This window comes from Petaurus breviceps, unplaced genomic scaffold (genome assembly GCF_028583685.1).
Source record: "Petaurus breviceps papuanus isolate PSGF00001 unplaced genomic scaffold, PetGlider_PUasm1.0 173, whole genome shotgun sequence".
Classification (NCBI taxonomy): domain Eukaryota; kingdom Metazoa; phylum Chordata; class Mammalia; order Diprotodontia; family Petauridae; genus Petaurus; species Petaurus breviceps.
This window is the reverse complement of record NW_027185759.1, coordinates 7,489,617-7,504,579: the sequence shown is the minus strand read 5'-3', so window position 1 is coordinate 7,504,579 and position 14,963 is coordinate 7,489,617. Positions and strand designations below refer to the sequence as shown.

Genomic DNA, 14,963 nt, shown 5'->3' with positions numbered 1-14,963 from the left:
TGTTGCACTCACCAGATGTCATGGGTTTAATTTTCATCTTCATGTAGATGATCCCCAGATCAATATTTTCAACCCCAATGTGAGCCTAGATCCCTATCTCAGCCCCACTGAGATTCAGTTCTATGTTACCAGTAGGGTGTTGGACATTTCCAAACCATGCCACCTGTACTTTGCCCCTCCTTCATGTATCCCTTATATATGCTCCCCACCCAGGAGCTCTGACCCTACCCCTGGGACCCTGGCTCTGAAATGTGAACTTTTACTTCATATCACCTGAAACCAAGCCACCACACACTTCATGGACATTTCCTAACTGCATATGTGCCCCTATCCCCTTTTATCTCTTTCCAGTGTTGTCTTGTTCAATTAGTATCTAACTTCCCTATAATACAGGACTATCTGGTTTCCTTGTATTTGTATCTGCAGGACTCAGGGCAATTCTTGGTATATAAGAAGAGAGATTATTTTATATTTGTTTGTGTTCATTCATTCATTTCAAACCAGGTGCACCACAGACCTCTCAAACTCACCATGTTTAGAAGAGAATACTATCTTATCCTCCTTTCAAATGCCAGTTCCAAATATCCATATTTCTGTGGAGAGGCACTATCCATCCTGGCTTCCAGGTTCATCATCTCAGTGCCATTCTCTGATCTTCACTCTTCCTCACCTCATGATTTCACACATCCACTCAGTAGCCAAATATGATCCATTCTATCATCACATGACACCTCTTGGATACGTAGTCTACCCACTCCCAGAGGTCCAAGTCTATTCCAGATCCTCAGCACTTTCCACTTGGACCATTGTAATAGTCTCTCCATTGGTCTCGCTGACTCCAGTCTCCCTTCAAATTCATTCTTTTACAACCAGCAGTGATTTTCCTTCAGCACAGGTCGGACCATGTCACTCCCTTGGTCAATAAACTCCAGTGGTACCTTCTTATCTCCGGTATTCAATAGAAACCCCTCTGTTTGACCATTAAGGCCCTTCAAAATTAGTCTACAAACTCTCTTTCTACTTCCGGCTATACTTCTATCCTTCACACATATGCTAATAATGGGGAAAGAGACTGACTTGACCAAATGGTCTCTCGGGTAGCCAGCTGTCTTTCTCAATGGTCCTCCCCTTTCCTCCCATTTCTGGAAAGGACTCCTCTCTCACTCTAGACTGTGACTTGCCTTCAAAATGAAATTCAAGCTCTACATTCTACATGAAACCTTTCATATTTTTCCCCTATCCATGCTCATTTCTATGGAAAAACAAAAAGGAAAACCAAACCAAAAGACTGATTTTCAATATATGCTGCATATGTTTAAATATATACATGTTTGCTGTTTAGTCATTCAGCCATATCCAACTCTTTTTAACCCCATGGATCATAGCCCACTAATACTTTCCACGGGGTTTTCATGAAAAAGATACTGAAGTGGTTTGCTATTTCTTTCTCCAGTGAATTAAAGCAAACAGATGTTAATTGACTTGCTCGGGGTCACACAGCTAGTAATTTTCTGAGACAAGACTTTAATTCGGGCCTTCCTTACTCCAGACCCAGTGCACTATCCACTGAGTCATCTAGCTACCTCATTGCTTTCCTTCGGCAGAATATCCTTGAGGATGGATGCTCCTTCATTTTTGCCTCAGTATCCCCAGATGATGTTTCATAAATGAATACTGAGCTGAGTCTAAAAGGGAACTCGCAATTGCATGAAACAATTGTGAAGGAGAAGCTTTTAGGGAACACCCGGGGCTCAGAAGATGCTTAGTTGGAGACTATTATATGAAAGGAAGTTGCCATGTTTCACACTCCTGCCTGGAGATTCTTCCTTTGTTTGCTTGTTTATTTTCTTTTCTGCATCCCTCTCAGACCTGGGGCCTCGAGAGAATCCCTATTCTGGGTTTTTCCCTTTCATGATAATTCCTGATGACTTCTGAACTCATGGCCACTTGCCCAGTGTTCACCTTTGAACATTTCTCCTCTTGACATCCTTCAAGACCCAGCTGAAATCACACTTAAATTAGGAGGCCTTTCTGCCTCCTCCTCCTCCCAAGCTTCTAGTGCCTTCCACTCTAGGATTACTTTCCAGCTTCTCTGTAAGCATTTTTACAGGCAGAGACCATTTTTTTGACTGTTTAAAATTATCATCAGCTCTTAGCACAGTGCCTTACATATAACAAGCACTTAATATATCTCTGTGAAGGATAGATCAAGGAAAGACCACCCGAGAGACCATTCTGCCAAGTCAGTCTTCTTGCCCATAGCCAGCGTGGGTAATGATGTCTTTTCTACCCCAGTATCTAGGCAGTTCCCCTCCCACTCAAGTGAACAATTTCAGGCTCAGCAGACCTCACCATTTTGTCCCTCAATGTCCTTTTAGGCTATTTGGCACAATTTGGCATATGATTCATTTGCAGCAGCCTGTGTAGGGGGGAGGGGAGATGAGAAAAATACTTCTGGCACTGTAACATTTGATTCATCTTCTCCCTTTGAATTTAAGTAGCTGTCTTAAGAAAAGAAAAATAATAAAGCCTCCCCCATTTCACTGCTGTGAAACTGGGCCCCCAGTGAGTAAGCAACTGAAGGTAAATCTCCTAAAATAGGCAGATACCCCAAAATACATTCTCACCAGTTGCTGGGTGGCTCTGAGATCGTCTGTCCAACATGCTCAATGACAAGGAGAATATTAGTTTATCTACTTCCTTCCTGGCATTAGGAAAAGGCTGAATATACGAGGGGAGGCAGGTTGAGAACACAGCAATTTGGGTTGAATTTATTGCCATTGTGAATTGGGAAAGATCTCATCTTTCTGTGTAACTAAGGTATACGTAGAGCTTAAGATCTACTCAATGAGAAATCTAGGAATGGCTGGAGGATGTGGGGAGGGAGAGAACCTCAGACTCCAGTGCTAAGAACAATAAACTGGGAGGGTGAAGACTCCCTTATTTCTCTTACATGATGCCCAGGTACATGAAGCTAAATCCAAATTTCTCTGGGATTGTTCATCACACCTCCTCATACCCATGTCCATAGACTGTAGAAAACTCTATGAGGGATTGGTTTTCCCCCTGAACCCCAAGGACCCCTTGTCTAGGTCTATCTGCTTCCCTCTGCATTTTGAAGGAAGTCAGTTAGTGTGAGGAAGGGAAAAATGGCCCTAAGAAAAGTTATTCTCCTGTTTTCCACCTACAATAACTTCCTTCATAAGCTTTTCTAAAGAGTGAGACTTTGGCTGAGGTCCAGGCTACAAACGGAGGGTTAAATTTTTTTTTCTTCACAAGAGTCCAAGGATCCCTATCTAGACAAAGGGACTTTGAAGAGAACTGCCTCCATTGAGAAAATACTGTAATGGTACTAGAAAACTTGAGAAATAATAATAATAATAGCAATAAAATTTAACATTTAAAATGTGCGATGTGAAAGACACGATGCTAAACTGAAAACATTGGCCAGAAATGGCCAACCAATTTCTACCCAGATGAAGCAGTGGATCTTTGACTTCTAAGGGTGGAGATATTCCCTTCAAAGATGCAGATCACCACCCATCCATGTCTGCTCATCCTGGCTCATTCTTTCTTCATATTCTCCCATGAAGTCAACCTTGGGAGACCACCAAGTGAGCTTGGACCCTTCCAAGCACTCCATTCCTCCCTGTCTTCTGAACAGATATTTTCTTCTGCCTCAGAGGCTCCTCAAAGCACTCTGTTTGAATCTTGCCATTATTCCATACTGTCACATTCACTTTTTGTCTTTCAAAGTTTAAATGCTTCTTCAAAGGAATAAAATATTGCACCTACTCTTACCCTCTTGGGGAAACTGAGTGGAAGAACTAAAGGGACTCAGTAAATATTAATTTAAAGAGAGAAAAAATGTCTCTGATTTTTGATAATGCACAGTAATGGAGTGGACCACCAGTCCCTGGAAGATATTTTAAAATGTATGATTTTGTGTGGGCATGAGTGCGCATATGTGAGCAATTTAGCATAAAGACCTTATATGCCTCATTTCTCAATGTTCTGGCATGAATTTGAGAAGGATACAATTGCCATGGAGTCTTAAATGTGTTTTGAGTCAGGTGCATTTTTATGATCTTTTTTTTTTATTCTTAGGCAGGGACCATCAAATAAAACTTTCCTTCTCATCTCTTGTTCAGTTCCTTGTCCGCCTTTGATGAGGGTGGATGGAAATAACTCTCGTCTCACTCCCTTTCCCTTTTTGAAGCAGTGATTGCTGTCTGCCATCCAGCCCCCTGCCTTCCCTCTGCCACAGATGGTCTCTAATTCCCTCTCCCTGGAGTAGCCATGAAAAGACGCAGATGGTATTTTGGGAGTCTGTGTCATTAGACTAAATCTACTCAGACCTCTAGTTAGTCATCTGGGGGGGGGGTTGTTTGTCAATTTTGAAGAATTCCAAACTGCTAAACTTGGCCTGTTTTGTAGCAGCCAAAACATACGTGCTTCCCTCTCATCCAATATTGTCTTTCCCATCGTCCTTTCAGGCTATAGAATGTCGACCATTGGCAGCTTCGAAGGGTTCCAGCCTGTGGCACTGAAGCCAGACGGAGATGATCACCCATCAGAAACAGACAGGCTCCCAACTGAGGAGGGGAGCTCATGCACAAACTCAGTGGCCAGCAGAATGGCAAGGCAGCCTAGTGTGACTGAGGCAGCTCTCTACCCAAATCCGTACACGCCAACACATTGTACACGCAAGTACTTTGTTACTCGGGTAATGGATTCTTGTTTCTGTTTCTTAAACCACATCTTAGATTTCACGGCAGTGGGTGGAGGGTCTGGGCTAGTAGGTCTTAAAAAGGAATATTGTGTCATGTAAAGGGTTAAAATGAAATCCTGGGAGAGATGGGAACTCGATCCACATAGGCTGATAGAATGCTCTGTCTTCACTGAGAAGACCCTCATGGGCCATCTCACCAAAACTCATTTTACATTTGGAAGTGAGGCCAAAAGAACTAAAATGACTTTTGAAAGTCTCCCAGCTAAGTAGCAGAACCATCATTCAAACTCAGGCTTTGCAATTTTATATTCATCGTGTTCCTCATCTTTCTCAAGCCTGGTCTAGTATATCCTTCACTTCATTGATTCATAGTTTCATTGATTCATTGATTCATTCCCTCATTCATTCATTCTCTCATTCATTGATTACATTCCTGTATTTCACATTTGTCAAGTGTCTGCTATGAGCAGGGAGGTGTGCAAGACAGAACAGAAATAGAGACGTAACAGAGAGATAGCTTTCAAGTGCTTTAAACTCCAAGTGCACAGAGGCAGGCCATACACATCAATGATTACAATAGACAAAGCACAGGAGGATTATTCTGAGCACAGACAAAAGGGCCCTTTCAGCTGAGGAGGAAGAAGAGGAGAGAGAACTGCATGGAGCCGATGATACCTAGGATGGGCCTTGAAGTCTCTATGGATAGTGGCAAGTCCTAGACTTGGAATCCCAAGGGCCTGGTTCTGACATGGGGATGCTGAGTGGGGAAAGTTTGAAAAGTGTGAAAAGGTTTGGGCTGGACCTGTGAGTTTATCATTGTAGGAAACTCCTAGTAATGAAACTTCCTTCATGCAGATGAGTCAACCATCCAATCAATCAATCCATTAAGAAATATATATTAAGCACTTACTATGTGCTAGGCACTGGGCTAACCACTGGGGATACAAGCACAAAGAATGAAACCATTCATTCTAGTAATGTGCTTACATCCTAATGGTATTTACTTGTGTGCAGTACCAAGAGGTTAGGGGACTTTCACAGGGAACAGAGACAGGATGTTAGAGATAGGTTCTGACCCTATGTCCTTCTGACTCTAAAGCTTGCTTTCTCTATTTTCTGTACTACACTGCCTACACACACATACACACAGTCATATTATGTATGTGTATATATAGATGTATAAATAGGTGTATTTATGTTTCTAAGTGTATATATATTTAGATGCATATATGTACATATATGCGTGTCTACATGAATGTGTGCGTAGGCATATTTACATGTCAGTGCATGCATACATATACACATATACATATACATATATACAAATACATTTACATATTTTCAGTTGTGAATGATTCTTTGTGACCCCATTTGTGGTTTTCTTGGCAAAGATATTGGAGTGGTTCACTATTTCTTTCTCCAGTTCATTTTACATATGAGGAAATTGAGGCAAACAGGGTCAAGTGACTTGCCCAGAGTCACACAGCTAGTATATGTCTGAGGCCAGATTTGAACTCGGAAAGATGAATCTTCCTGATTCAGGGCCTGGAACTTTATCCACTGTACCATCTAGCTGCCCTTTCTACATATACATATACACATACACGTATGCACTTGTATATACGCATGTGTGGATATTGCACATGTAGGTGGATGTGTGGAGATGTGATATGGACGCGCAGCGCACAAAATGCATGCATGTAATATATATGTAAATACTATGTAATAAATATGTCCATGTATGCACACATACATGCACACCTATGTTGTCTGCATGTATGTATACGTATATGTGTATACCTATATGCGTTCATATGTGTGTATAAACAATGTTTGAATTCTGAAATTCTCAACCCCAAAACTTTAAAAATTCATATGTCAAAGCAGGGTGTCCTAGAGTTTTTCAGAAAGATTGTGCATACGGTTTTCATCCTTCTGGGCTTGCTATGCTATTGGGCCATGGAAGTAAAACTATCCAATAAAGAAGTGGAAATACAGGCCTGGGACACTGATCAGGAATTGGGGATTATCTATTGGCACGATCATTGCAACCACAGAAAATAATGTTTGCCATGGGAGAGAGTTCAGAGAAAGAAATAAGGGCCAAAGTCAGAAGTTTGTAGATACTCAAGTTGAAAGAGTTGGAAAGAGCATAAGGAGCCAAGATGGTAAACTGAGTTCAAAAGTTCTTTATACACACACTCACTAATGTTTGTGTATATGTACAAGTATGTGTATGTATATTGTAGGAATGTGTGTACACAAGTGGACACACATGTGCTTGCATGCATACACACACGTCTGCACCTACACACACTTTCTATGTGTATGTGTAAAGGCAGTGTTGAATAGAAGTTAAAGGAAGTGAGCCTTAGATGAAGGCAGATATAGAGAGCAGTACTACCTCTAATGTATCCTCTCTATGTCCCCTGGAGAAGGCACCCCACTGTAGTCTCCAGGACCATGAGGTGCCATACAAGGTGGAGACAGAGGAAGAAGGACTGAGATGTTGTCTCTCAAGCTATGGAAGCAGAAGATCAAAGCAGAAGGCATGATTCTACAACTTTGACAAAAGCTACTGTGAGACAAAAAAATATGGAAAATGCAAAAGCAATAAGAAAACAAACCCAAACCAAAAAAAAAAAATTGAGACTACTTCTATCCCCAAGAACCTGTGAAATGGCAATGAGTCATGTGCATGACTCACCATCCCCTAGCCCACTAGCTGGCCCTTCTCCTTCTGTAGTATCTCTCTTCATGACCCATGTGGAATCCTCCAAGGTGAAATCGCCCAGATGGTGCACGAGCAAACACTTCCTTCCATCTCAGCTTGGATTCTGTGGAAGCAGAAAGAAAGAAAGTCAGTTTGTTTATTTTAATTTTCATATGTGCTTGGGGAAGAGTGTTTCAAACAAGATGCCTGAGTATACATAATTGCCTGCACCAATATTGCAAGGCATAGTAATTGTGTCTGTGTAGGTATGTGTGGATTGTCAACACCTACTATTGTATAGGACAGTCCGCTGCACACCCACACAGATTTACTGTGACAAAATGAATCATAGCATCTCAGAGTTGGGAGGGAACTCAGAGCCAAGGAGGGTAGCCCATAGCCCACCGAGCATTCCATAGCCCACTGAGTATCCCCTCCACCATGCCCACTAAATGGTCATTTAGGTTTTTTTTTTTCTTTCTTGATATCCAGCAAGGGGAAACCAACTGCTTCCTGAGGAAGCTGAGTCTACATAGGACATCTCAGAGTGGGAGGAGGTGTTTGTCTGGTATCCATCCATTACTGCTGATTCTCTCACCTGGGAGGCAGGCAGAACAAATCTACCATCTCTTCAATACAACAGTTCTTCAATTATTTAAAGCCTCCATGACACCACCCACCCAAGTCCTTTCTTCTTCAGGCTAGACAGTCTTTATTCTTTCAGCTAATCCTCACAAATCCATAGGTCAGTTCCCTTCCCCATCTGACTTGCATTCCTCTTCACACTAGAACTTATCAAGGTCCTCCCTAAAATGTGGCCTCCAGAACAGAGCACACTTGGGGTCTATGCAGATCAGAGGATAGTGGAGCTGTCCCCTCAGAAGTCCTGGCAATTATGCCTCCCTCAATGAAGCCAGAGATTTCCTGAGCATCACTGGATGCCATGATCACATTGCTGACTCATAGGGAGTTTGCTGTCAGCTAAAACTCCCAGCTCTTTTTCAAGCAAGTGATTGTCTAGCCATGCTTCCCCCACATTGTACTTAAAAGGTGACTTATTTGAAGCAAGCATAAGACTCCATTGGAGACCTCTTCCTTCTAATTTGGCCTAAAACCATGAATGGCAGCTTGTTGGAGCTGATCACTCAACTAGCCCCAAATCCATGGAACTTCATAACCTTACATTTGTTAGCTATAACACAACGCACTTCAACATGGAGGTATGAACTGTGACTCTAAAGGAAATTCAATAAACAAAACCAAAAACAACTAAGCTGCGTAAATCTCTTTTCCCACAGTGTTTTCACTTATTAATTTGTTTTATCCTCACAATAACTCTGTGAGGTAATTACTATTATTAGACCCATTTTACAGATGAGGAAAGTGAGGCTAAAAGGTGAAGTGTGACTTGCTCAGTGTCAAAGCGTTTGTAGATGTTTAGATCAGGATTATGAACTCAGGTCTTTCTGACTCCAAGTTCAATACTCTGTCTCCAGCACTATCTACCTTCCTTACTTCAAATTCAAGAGAGTTGCTTTCTGATATTAATATTTCTGAGCCTTAGTTTTATTCTTTGTTAAAAAAAAACAAACACAAGTACAGCAATTGACTGGAAAAATTCTGGTCATGGTCTTCAGCCCTAAATCTATTATTCCATGACTGGTTCCGATCTGCTGCCTGTGAGCTACATGACTTTTGGTAGGTCCCTTCCCTCTCTCTGGGCATCAGTTTTCTTATGCATGAAATGAATAATTGGGCCAGATTATCGCCTCGTCCTCAGCTTCTAGGATTCTCAGAACATTACACAGAACATTCCAAACCCCCCTTCCCTTTAAAGAGAAACACCCCTATTTTCCTGGTGAGTCAGGATAGTTCCATGTGCCTCCTATTATGATAGAGTTAAACCGGTGAACCCCAAGTTTAGGCAGAGGCAGAAGATAGAATACAGAATGTGAGTAGAATATAGATTCTTCTTCAACATAACATAAAGGAAAAATATTTTATAATCAACGGGAAATCTTATAACCAAGCAAGAAATCTCTGTAAGAGATTACAAAAGCAGTAGTCTTAGGGTATGCAGAGGGAGGAGAAGCTGAAGCCACAACCACATGGAAGGAAAGAAGAGCAGGGAACTCCAGAGAAACCTAGTCTGCGGGGGGCGTATGGACACATCTAGCCAGCCAGAAATCGGGGGCCATGGGCTCTTAATTTAAGAGGCCACTAATTCTAGCCCTCCTCCTTTTCAGATGGAGAAACTGAGGCAGGGCAAAGTTAAGGGACTGGACCAAGGTCACACAGAGAGTAAGCACCTAAGTCAGAATTTGAACCCAGGTCTTCCTTCCGGACTCCAAGTCCAGGAACCTGTCCTCTACACCAGGTCAGGGAGAACCTGGGTACAATGAATACGAGAGGAAAGAGAATATTCTAGAATAATGATCTATTGACCATTTGCCTAAACCTAAGCTCATATCAAAAAAGTTGACCTTCCCTTGCACCAAGTGAAAGCACTGAATACTATTTCGACTCTTAAGGAGGAGTAGTCTTGTTTAAAGGTGTAGGGATAATTATTCAGAGTCAACTTTGCTTATCTGGGAGTAGCAAGGGAAGGGGAATGTGGTAGTGTTGACAACCTTGAAGTTGTCAAACATTAGGAATCCTTTTTTTTCTGCTCTCCCTTCCTCTACCCTTTCTCATTTTCCTCCTCCTGCTTCCATAGTTAGTGTAGGAAAAGGGGAAAAGGTACCTGGAGACTAATCAAGGACTCTGAAAGTACTAATAATGGGTTTGTAGAATCTCTACCAATTTGAAAGTAGTGGCTTGCTCTGCCTCCTCCTTGCCCATTGAAAAGGACCAGAGAGGGACTAAAAGTACATACCTGTATTTAACCAACAAAGAGCTGCTCTTTCCCATCTCTCAAGATGGCAGACAAAAAGCCGCCTCCCCCCCACCCCCGGGAAAAGATGGTCAAAAAGGAAAAAAAAAAAGAGAACAAAAAAAAAGATGTAGCTGAAAAGAAGGGTCAGATAGCCTCGAAAGCATTGCAATTGGAAGTGAGTCCTGGCCAGGGAGATACTCCAGGTCTGTAGTGTACTCTTGAAGAGTCATGTACAAGTGGAAATGCCCTGCCCCCAAAAACCAGATTGAAAGGAAAAAGAAAGGGGCGCAGGTAGCACGGCACGTAAGAGCACCGGCTCCAGTGTCAGGATGACCTGGAGATCGAATCCCGGGCTCAGACACTCAGCACCACACCCAGAAATAACTGGCTGTGTAACCTTGAGCAAGTTACTTAACCCCAATTGCTAAAAAAAAAAAAAAAATAAGTGCCTGCTCCTACCTCAAAGCCTGTGCACAGGTGGTGACAAGAATGGAGGAACCCATGTGTTAAAGATTAGCAAAATACCAAGGTATTATCCTATTGAGGACGTGCTCTAAGCCAAGTTATTGCAAAAAGCCCTTCAGCCAGCATGTGAGGAGGCTTCGAGCTGGCATCAACCTGGGCACTGTTCCCATTATGCTCACTGGTGGCCACAAGGGCAAGCGAGTGGTTTTCCTGAAGTAGCTGGCTAGTGGCTTGTTACTGGGGACTGGACCTCTATCAATCTGTTCCTCTGAGAAGGACTCATTGGAAATTTGTCATTGCCACCTCTACCAGGGTTACCTTTCAGGTGTGAAAATTCCAAATTGTCTTAATGATGCTTCCTTCAAGAAGAGGCTCCGTAAACCTAGACACCAAGAAGGAGAGATTTTTGACACAGAAAAAGAGAAATCCGAGATTACAGAGCAGCGAAAGGCTGGGCAGAAAACAGTAGATTCTCAGATCCTGCCTCAAATCAAGAAAATTCCTCAGCTCTGTGGCTACCTGTGTTCTGGCTTCTTTCTCTCCAATGGAGTTTATCCTCCCAATGTTTTAAATGCCTTGCAGAGTACACTTATTCGAATGTTTGCAATAGCTAAAAAACAAACAATAAAAAGCTGCAAGTGGCTAAGGTCTTCATCAGACTTGGGCACACGTGAAATAAAACCCAAGTGGGTACCAGACATCAAAGGCATGAAAGTGTGTATTCGACTCACAGAATAAATATTTAGCAGCAGGGCACCCCAAAGCAATCAAGGTTATTTCTGAAGATGTAAGCTTGGCCATCAAGTCTGATAGATGTTGGTCTATTTGCTTCAGCCTGACTCATTAAACTTTTTATTGCCACTTCAATGTTTGGAAGTGAAACCACTGACTGGCCTCATCATGGGCCTTTATTTTGTTCTGAAAAGCTTGCTGGGTCTAACTTGCTGGAAAGAGTTTGAGCCGGTTCAGAGCGATTTTTGAGAAAGAAGACCAGTCCTTGATGAACATGATTCAGATCAATAGATGAAAGCAAAGGGTTTTAGACAGTGAGGTAAGAGCTACAGATCAGGGCAGGTCTGTTCTTGCTCTCTAAAGACACCCAAAGATTGTCTTTCAAATGACAGAGAAGTCAACTCATGAGGCTGCTGAGAACACTGAAATAATGGGCCTCATAGCCCAGAGAGGTCCCCAGGAAAAAGCGACCCCGAGACATTCAAGGCTGAGATGAGATCATATTGGCAAACTGTGGACACCACTAAGTGCTGATTGCGTGACAGGCCACTTGGCCAGAATCACAGTTAATGGATGAGAGGACAAACTAACCAGGGCATCTCCCATGTGCCACAAATCTGTTTGGATGGCCCTTTCTCACTGTTTGAGCTCATTTGCTATTAAAGCTTAAATACAGCTAATGCAGGCCTCATGTCTTTTTTGAACAAAAGTACCACTCAAGGCTAACGACTCAAGGTATATTATGATAATTGCTTTTCTTGTGGAGACTGATATTGCAAAGCAACGTCTTATAAAAGGAACAATACTCGAGCCACATGGGGAAAGATATTTTTAAACTCCCTGTAGGACTCTATATTCGTAAGATACCTTATCAGAAAATTGAAAGAGATTGGGGATGGGGAATTATCTCTAAATTTATACTTAAGAATGTAAATTACATACAAACTAATGGGACTAAAACTATTTGATCTTTTAATATTTAATTAACGGTTCCCCATGGCCTTTTTATAGCTCGTGTGCCATTGTGAGTTGGGAGAGTTTAATAAGCAGGTTTGGGGCTCCCCATTGTGTTGTGACATAGCTTTGCCGCCATGACACCAACTTGGCTGAAGTACTTGCCCTCTTTCTCTCTCCACTTCTTTCTCTGAGGCCCCCTACTTGCAATTGTCTACACAGGCATCTCCTTGGCCTAAACCTGTGACAATCAGGAGGGTAGGTGGCTTCTCGACTCCCCTCTGCATCCTCTATGGTATGATAACATGGTGATGGCTGTTGATCCTTTTGAGAACAGATACTCAGCAGGGTCAGCAAGGCTCCTGCCTGAAAAAGAAATGATCTGCCCACTCCTACTCACACCAGGAAAAGAAAAGTTGTAATAGACTTTTCTAATCATAACTTATTTTCTGAGATCTCATTGATTCATATTATGTTGTCCTTAAGGCCGTTGCTGTTCCTTTAAAGATAATGGTTATTAAAAGGTCTTATTATTTATGGACTCACAGGGAGATTTGAATCTTCAAGTCCCATCTCTTATTAAGACTCGAAACTGTGAGTCATTGGGGGACTTCCACTTCCTCTGATGACCAAGGGGGAGGAAGTTTTTGAAACGTGAACACTCCAGCAGCATACTCACCTCTATTAAGTTCTCTATCTTTCTGCAGTGACTTTTTGTTATACCATCTGCTATTTCAGCTGAGATAGAAACTCTATTAAGGAAAAAAAAAAGATGACTAGAAATGATGCCCATGTTAAGCCAGCAATTCAGACAGGCAGGTCTGGCCAACTCCGGTGACAGGTAGAACCTCTCAGGCTCATTATGTGTGTGTGTCTGCATGGAGAAAAGAAGTGAGGAGCATCCGGTGCTATAGCTGTGTCGTCTCGTTATCTCTCCTACCCTGGAAGGCTCAGACTTGCATTTGGACACCTGGACAAATAACCCCTGTTGTAGTACAGACCTTTCAATCAGACAGCTGGTAATGTTCTGAGCTGATAACACTCAGCATCAGAAAGAGCTGTGGTTTTGAGGTATCTGAAATCGGTTTTCCTTCCTGGAGGACAACAATTCACTGAACTTTTGAAGTCAAGGACTCAAGTCTCTCACTATCTTAAAAGGCTCAAGACCTTTGTTGGCCCCTTGCCAATTTTAACCAATGAGAAAATGAATCTCTGGAAATGAGATGACTTAGCACAGGAAAAAGATCTGGCCTTGGAGTTAAAAAGATCTCCATTCAAAGCCCTCAGCTTGTGCAAGGTCTGAAGCCTCTCTCTGTGTAGGGTGACATTGGAGGGATTGTTAGCTAAGCAAGAGATCTATCCAACCTACCTAGCCTGTGGGAACAGGGTCAAAAATTAAATGCTATGGCTGGACAGAATCTTAAAATTCCACAAGGTAAGTGGATCTTTTTTTTTAAGAGCATCTATTTTTTAAAAATGATTTATTTTTAATTTACAACATTAAGTTCGACAGGCTTTTGAATTTTAAAATTTCTCCTCCTCCCTCCTGTCCCCATACCCAAGATGGAATGCAATCTGATACAGGTTTTACATATAAAATCATATTAAACATATTTTCACATTAGTCATGTTGTAAAGAAGAATTATAAGCAATGGAATGAACCATGAGAAAAAAGGGAGAAAGAAAATAGTATGCTTGGATCTGCATTAAGACTCCTTAATTCCTCCTCTGGATGTAGATAGCATTTTTCATCATGAGGCTTTTGGATTTGTCTTAGATCCTTGCATTACTGAGAAGAGTCAAGTCTATCTAAGTCAATTATCACACAATGTGTCTATAACTGTGTACAATGTTCTCCTGGTTCTGTTCTCCTTGTTCAGCATCAGTTCATATAAATTTTCCAGGTTTTTCTGAAGTCTGCCTGCTCATCATTTCTTATAGAACAATAGTATTCCATTACATTCATATACACAACTTGTTCAATCATTCCCCAATTGATGGACATCCCCTCAATTTCCAATTCTTTGCCACCACAAAAAGAGCTGTTACAAATATTTTTGTACATGTGAGTCCTTTTCCCATTTTTATGATATCTCTAGGATACAGACCTGGAAGTGGTATCACTGGGTCAAAGGGTATGCACATTTTTATAGCCCTTTGAGCATAGTTACAAATTACTCTCCAAAATGCTTGGATCAGTTCACAACTCCACCAAGAATGCATTAGAGTTCCAAAATTTACCATATCTTTCCCAGCATTTATAATTTTCCTGTTTTTCACGTTAGCAAATCTGATGATATGATGTGGTACTTAAGAGTTGTTTTGATTGGCATTTCTGTAATCAATAGTGATTTAGAGAATTTTTTCATGTGACTACAAATATCTTTAATTTCTCCCTCTAAAAATGGAGGCAAGTGGCTCTTAAGCTTGAGTGTGTATCCTGGGATTTTCCAGCAATCTGGTGAAGTCTATAGAGAACTATTCAGAAGAA

The 14,963-nt window shown here is 41.7% G+C and overlaps 1 protein-coding gene across 3 annotated transcripts in view; it reads left to right on the top strand.

The window, feature by feature from the left end:
- Positions 1 to 14,963, top strand: part of TPRG1 (tumor protein p63 regulated 1) — a 169,342-nt gene that overhangs the window by 25,251 nt on the left and 129,128 nt on the right. For all 3 annotated transcript variants that reach the window (XM_069083314.1, XM_069083315.1, XM_069083313.1), the window contains exon 2: positions 4,497 to 4,726. In XM_069083314.1, the coding sequence (XP_068939415.1) occupies positions 4,505 to 4,726 (222 nt within the window). In that variant the 5' untranslated portion in view covers positions 4,497 to 4,504. The remainder of the gene's footprint in view (positions 1 to 4,496; positions 4,727 to 14,963) is intronic.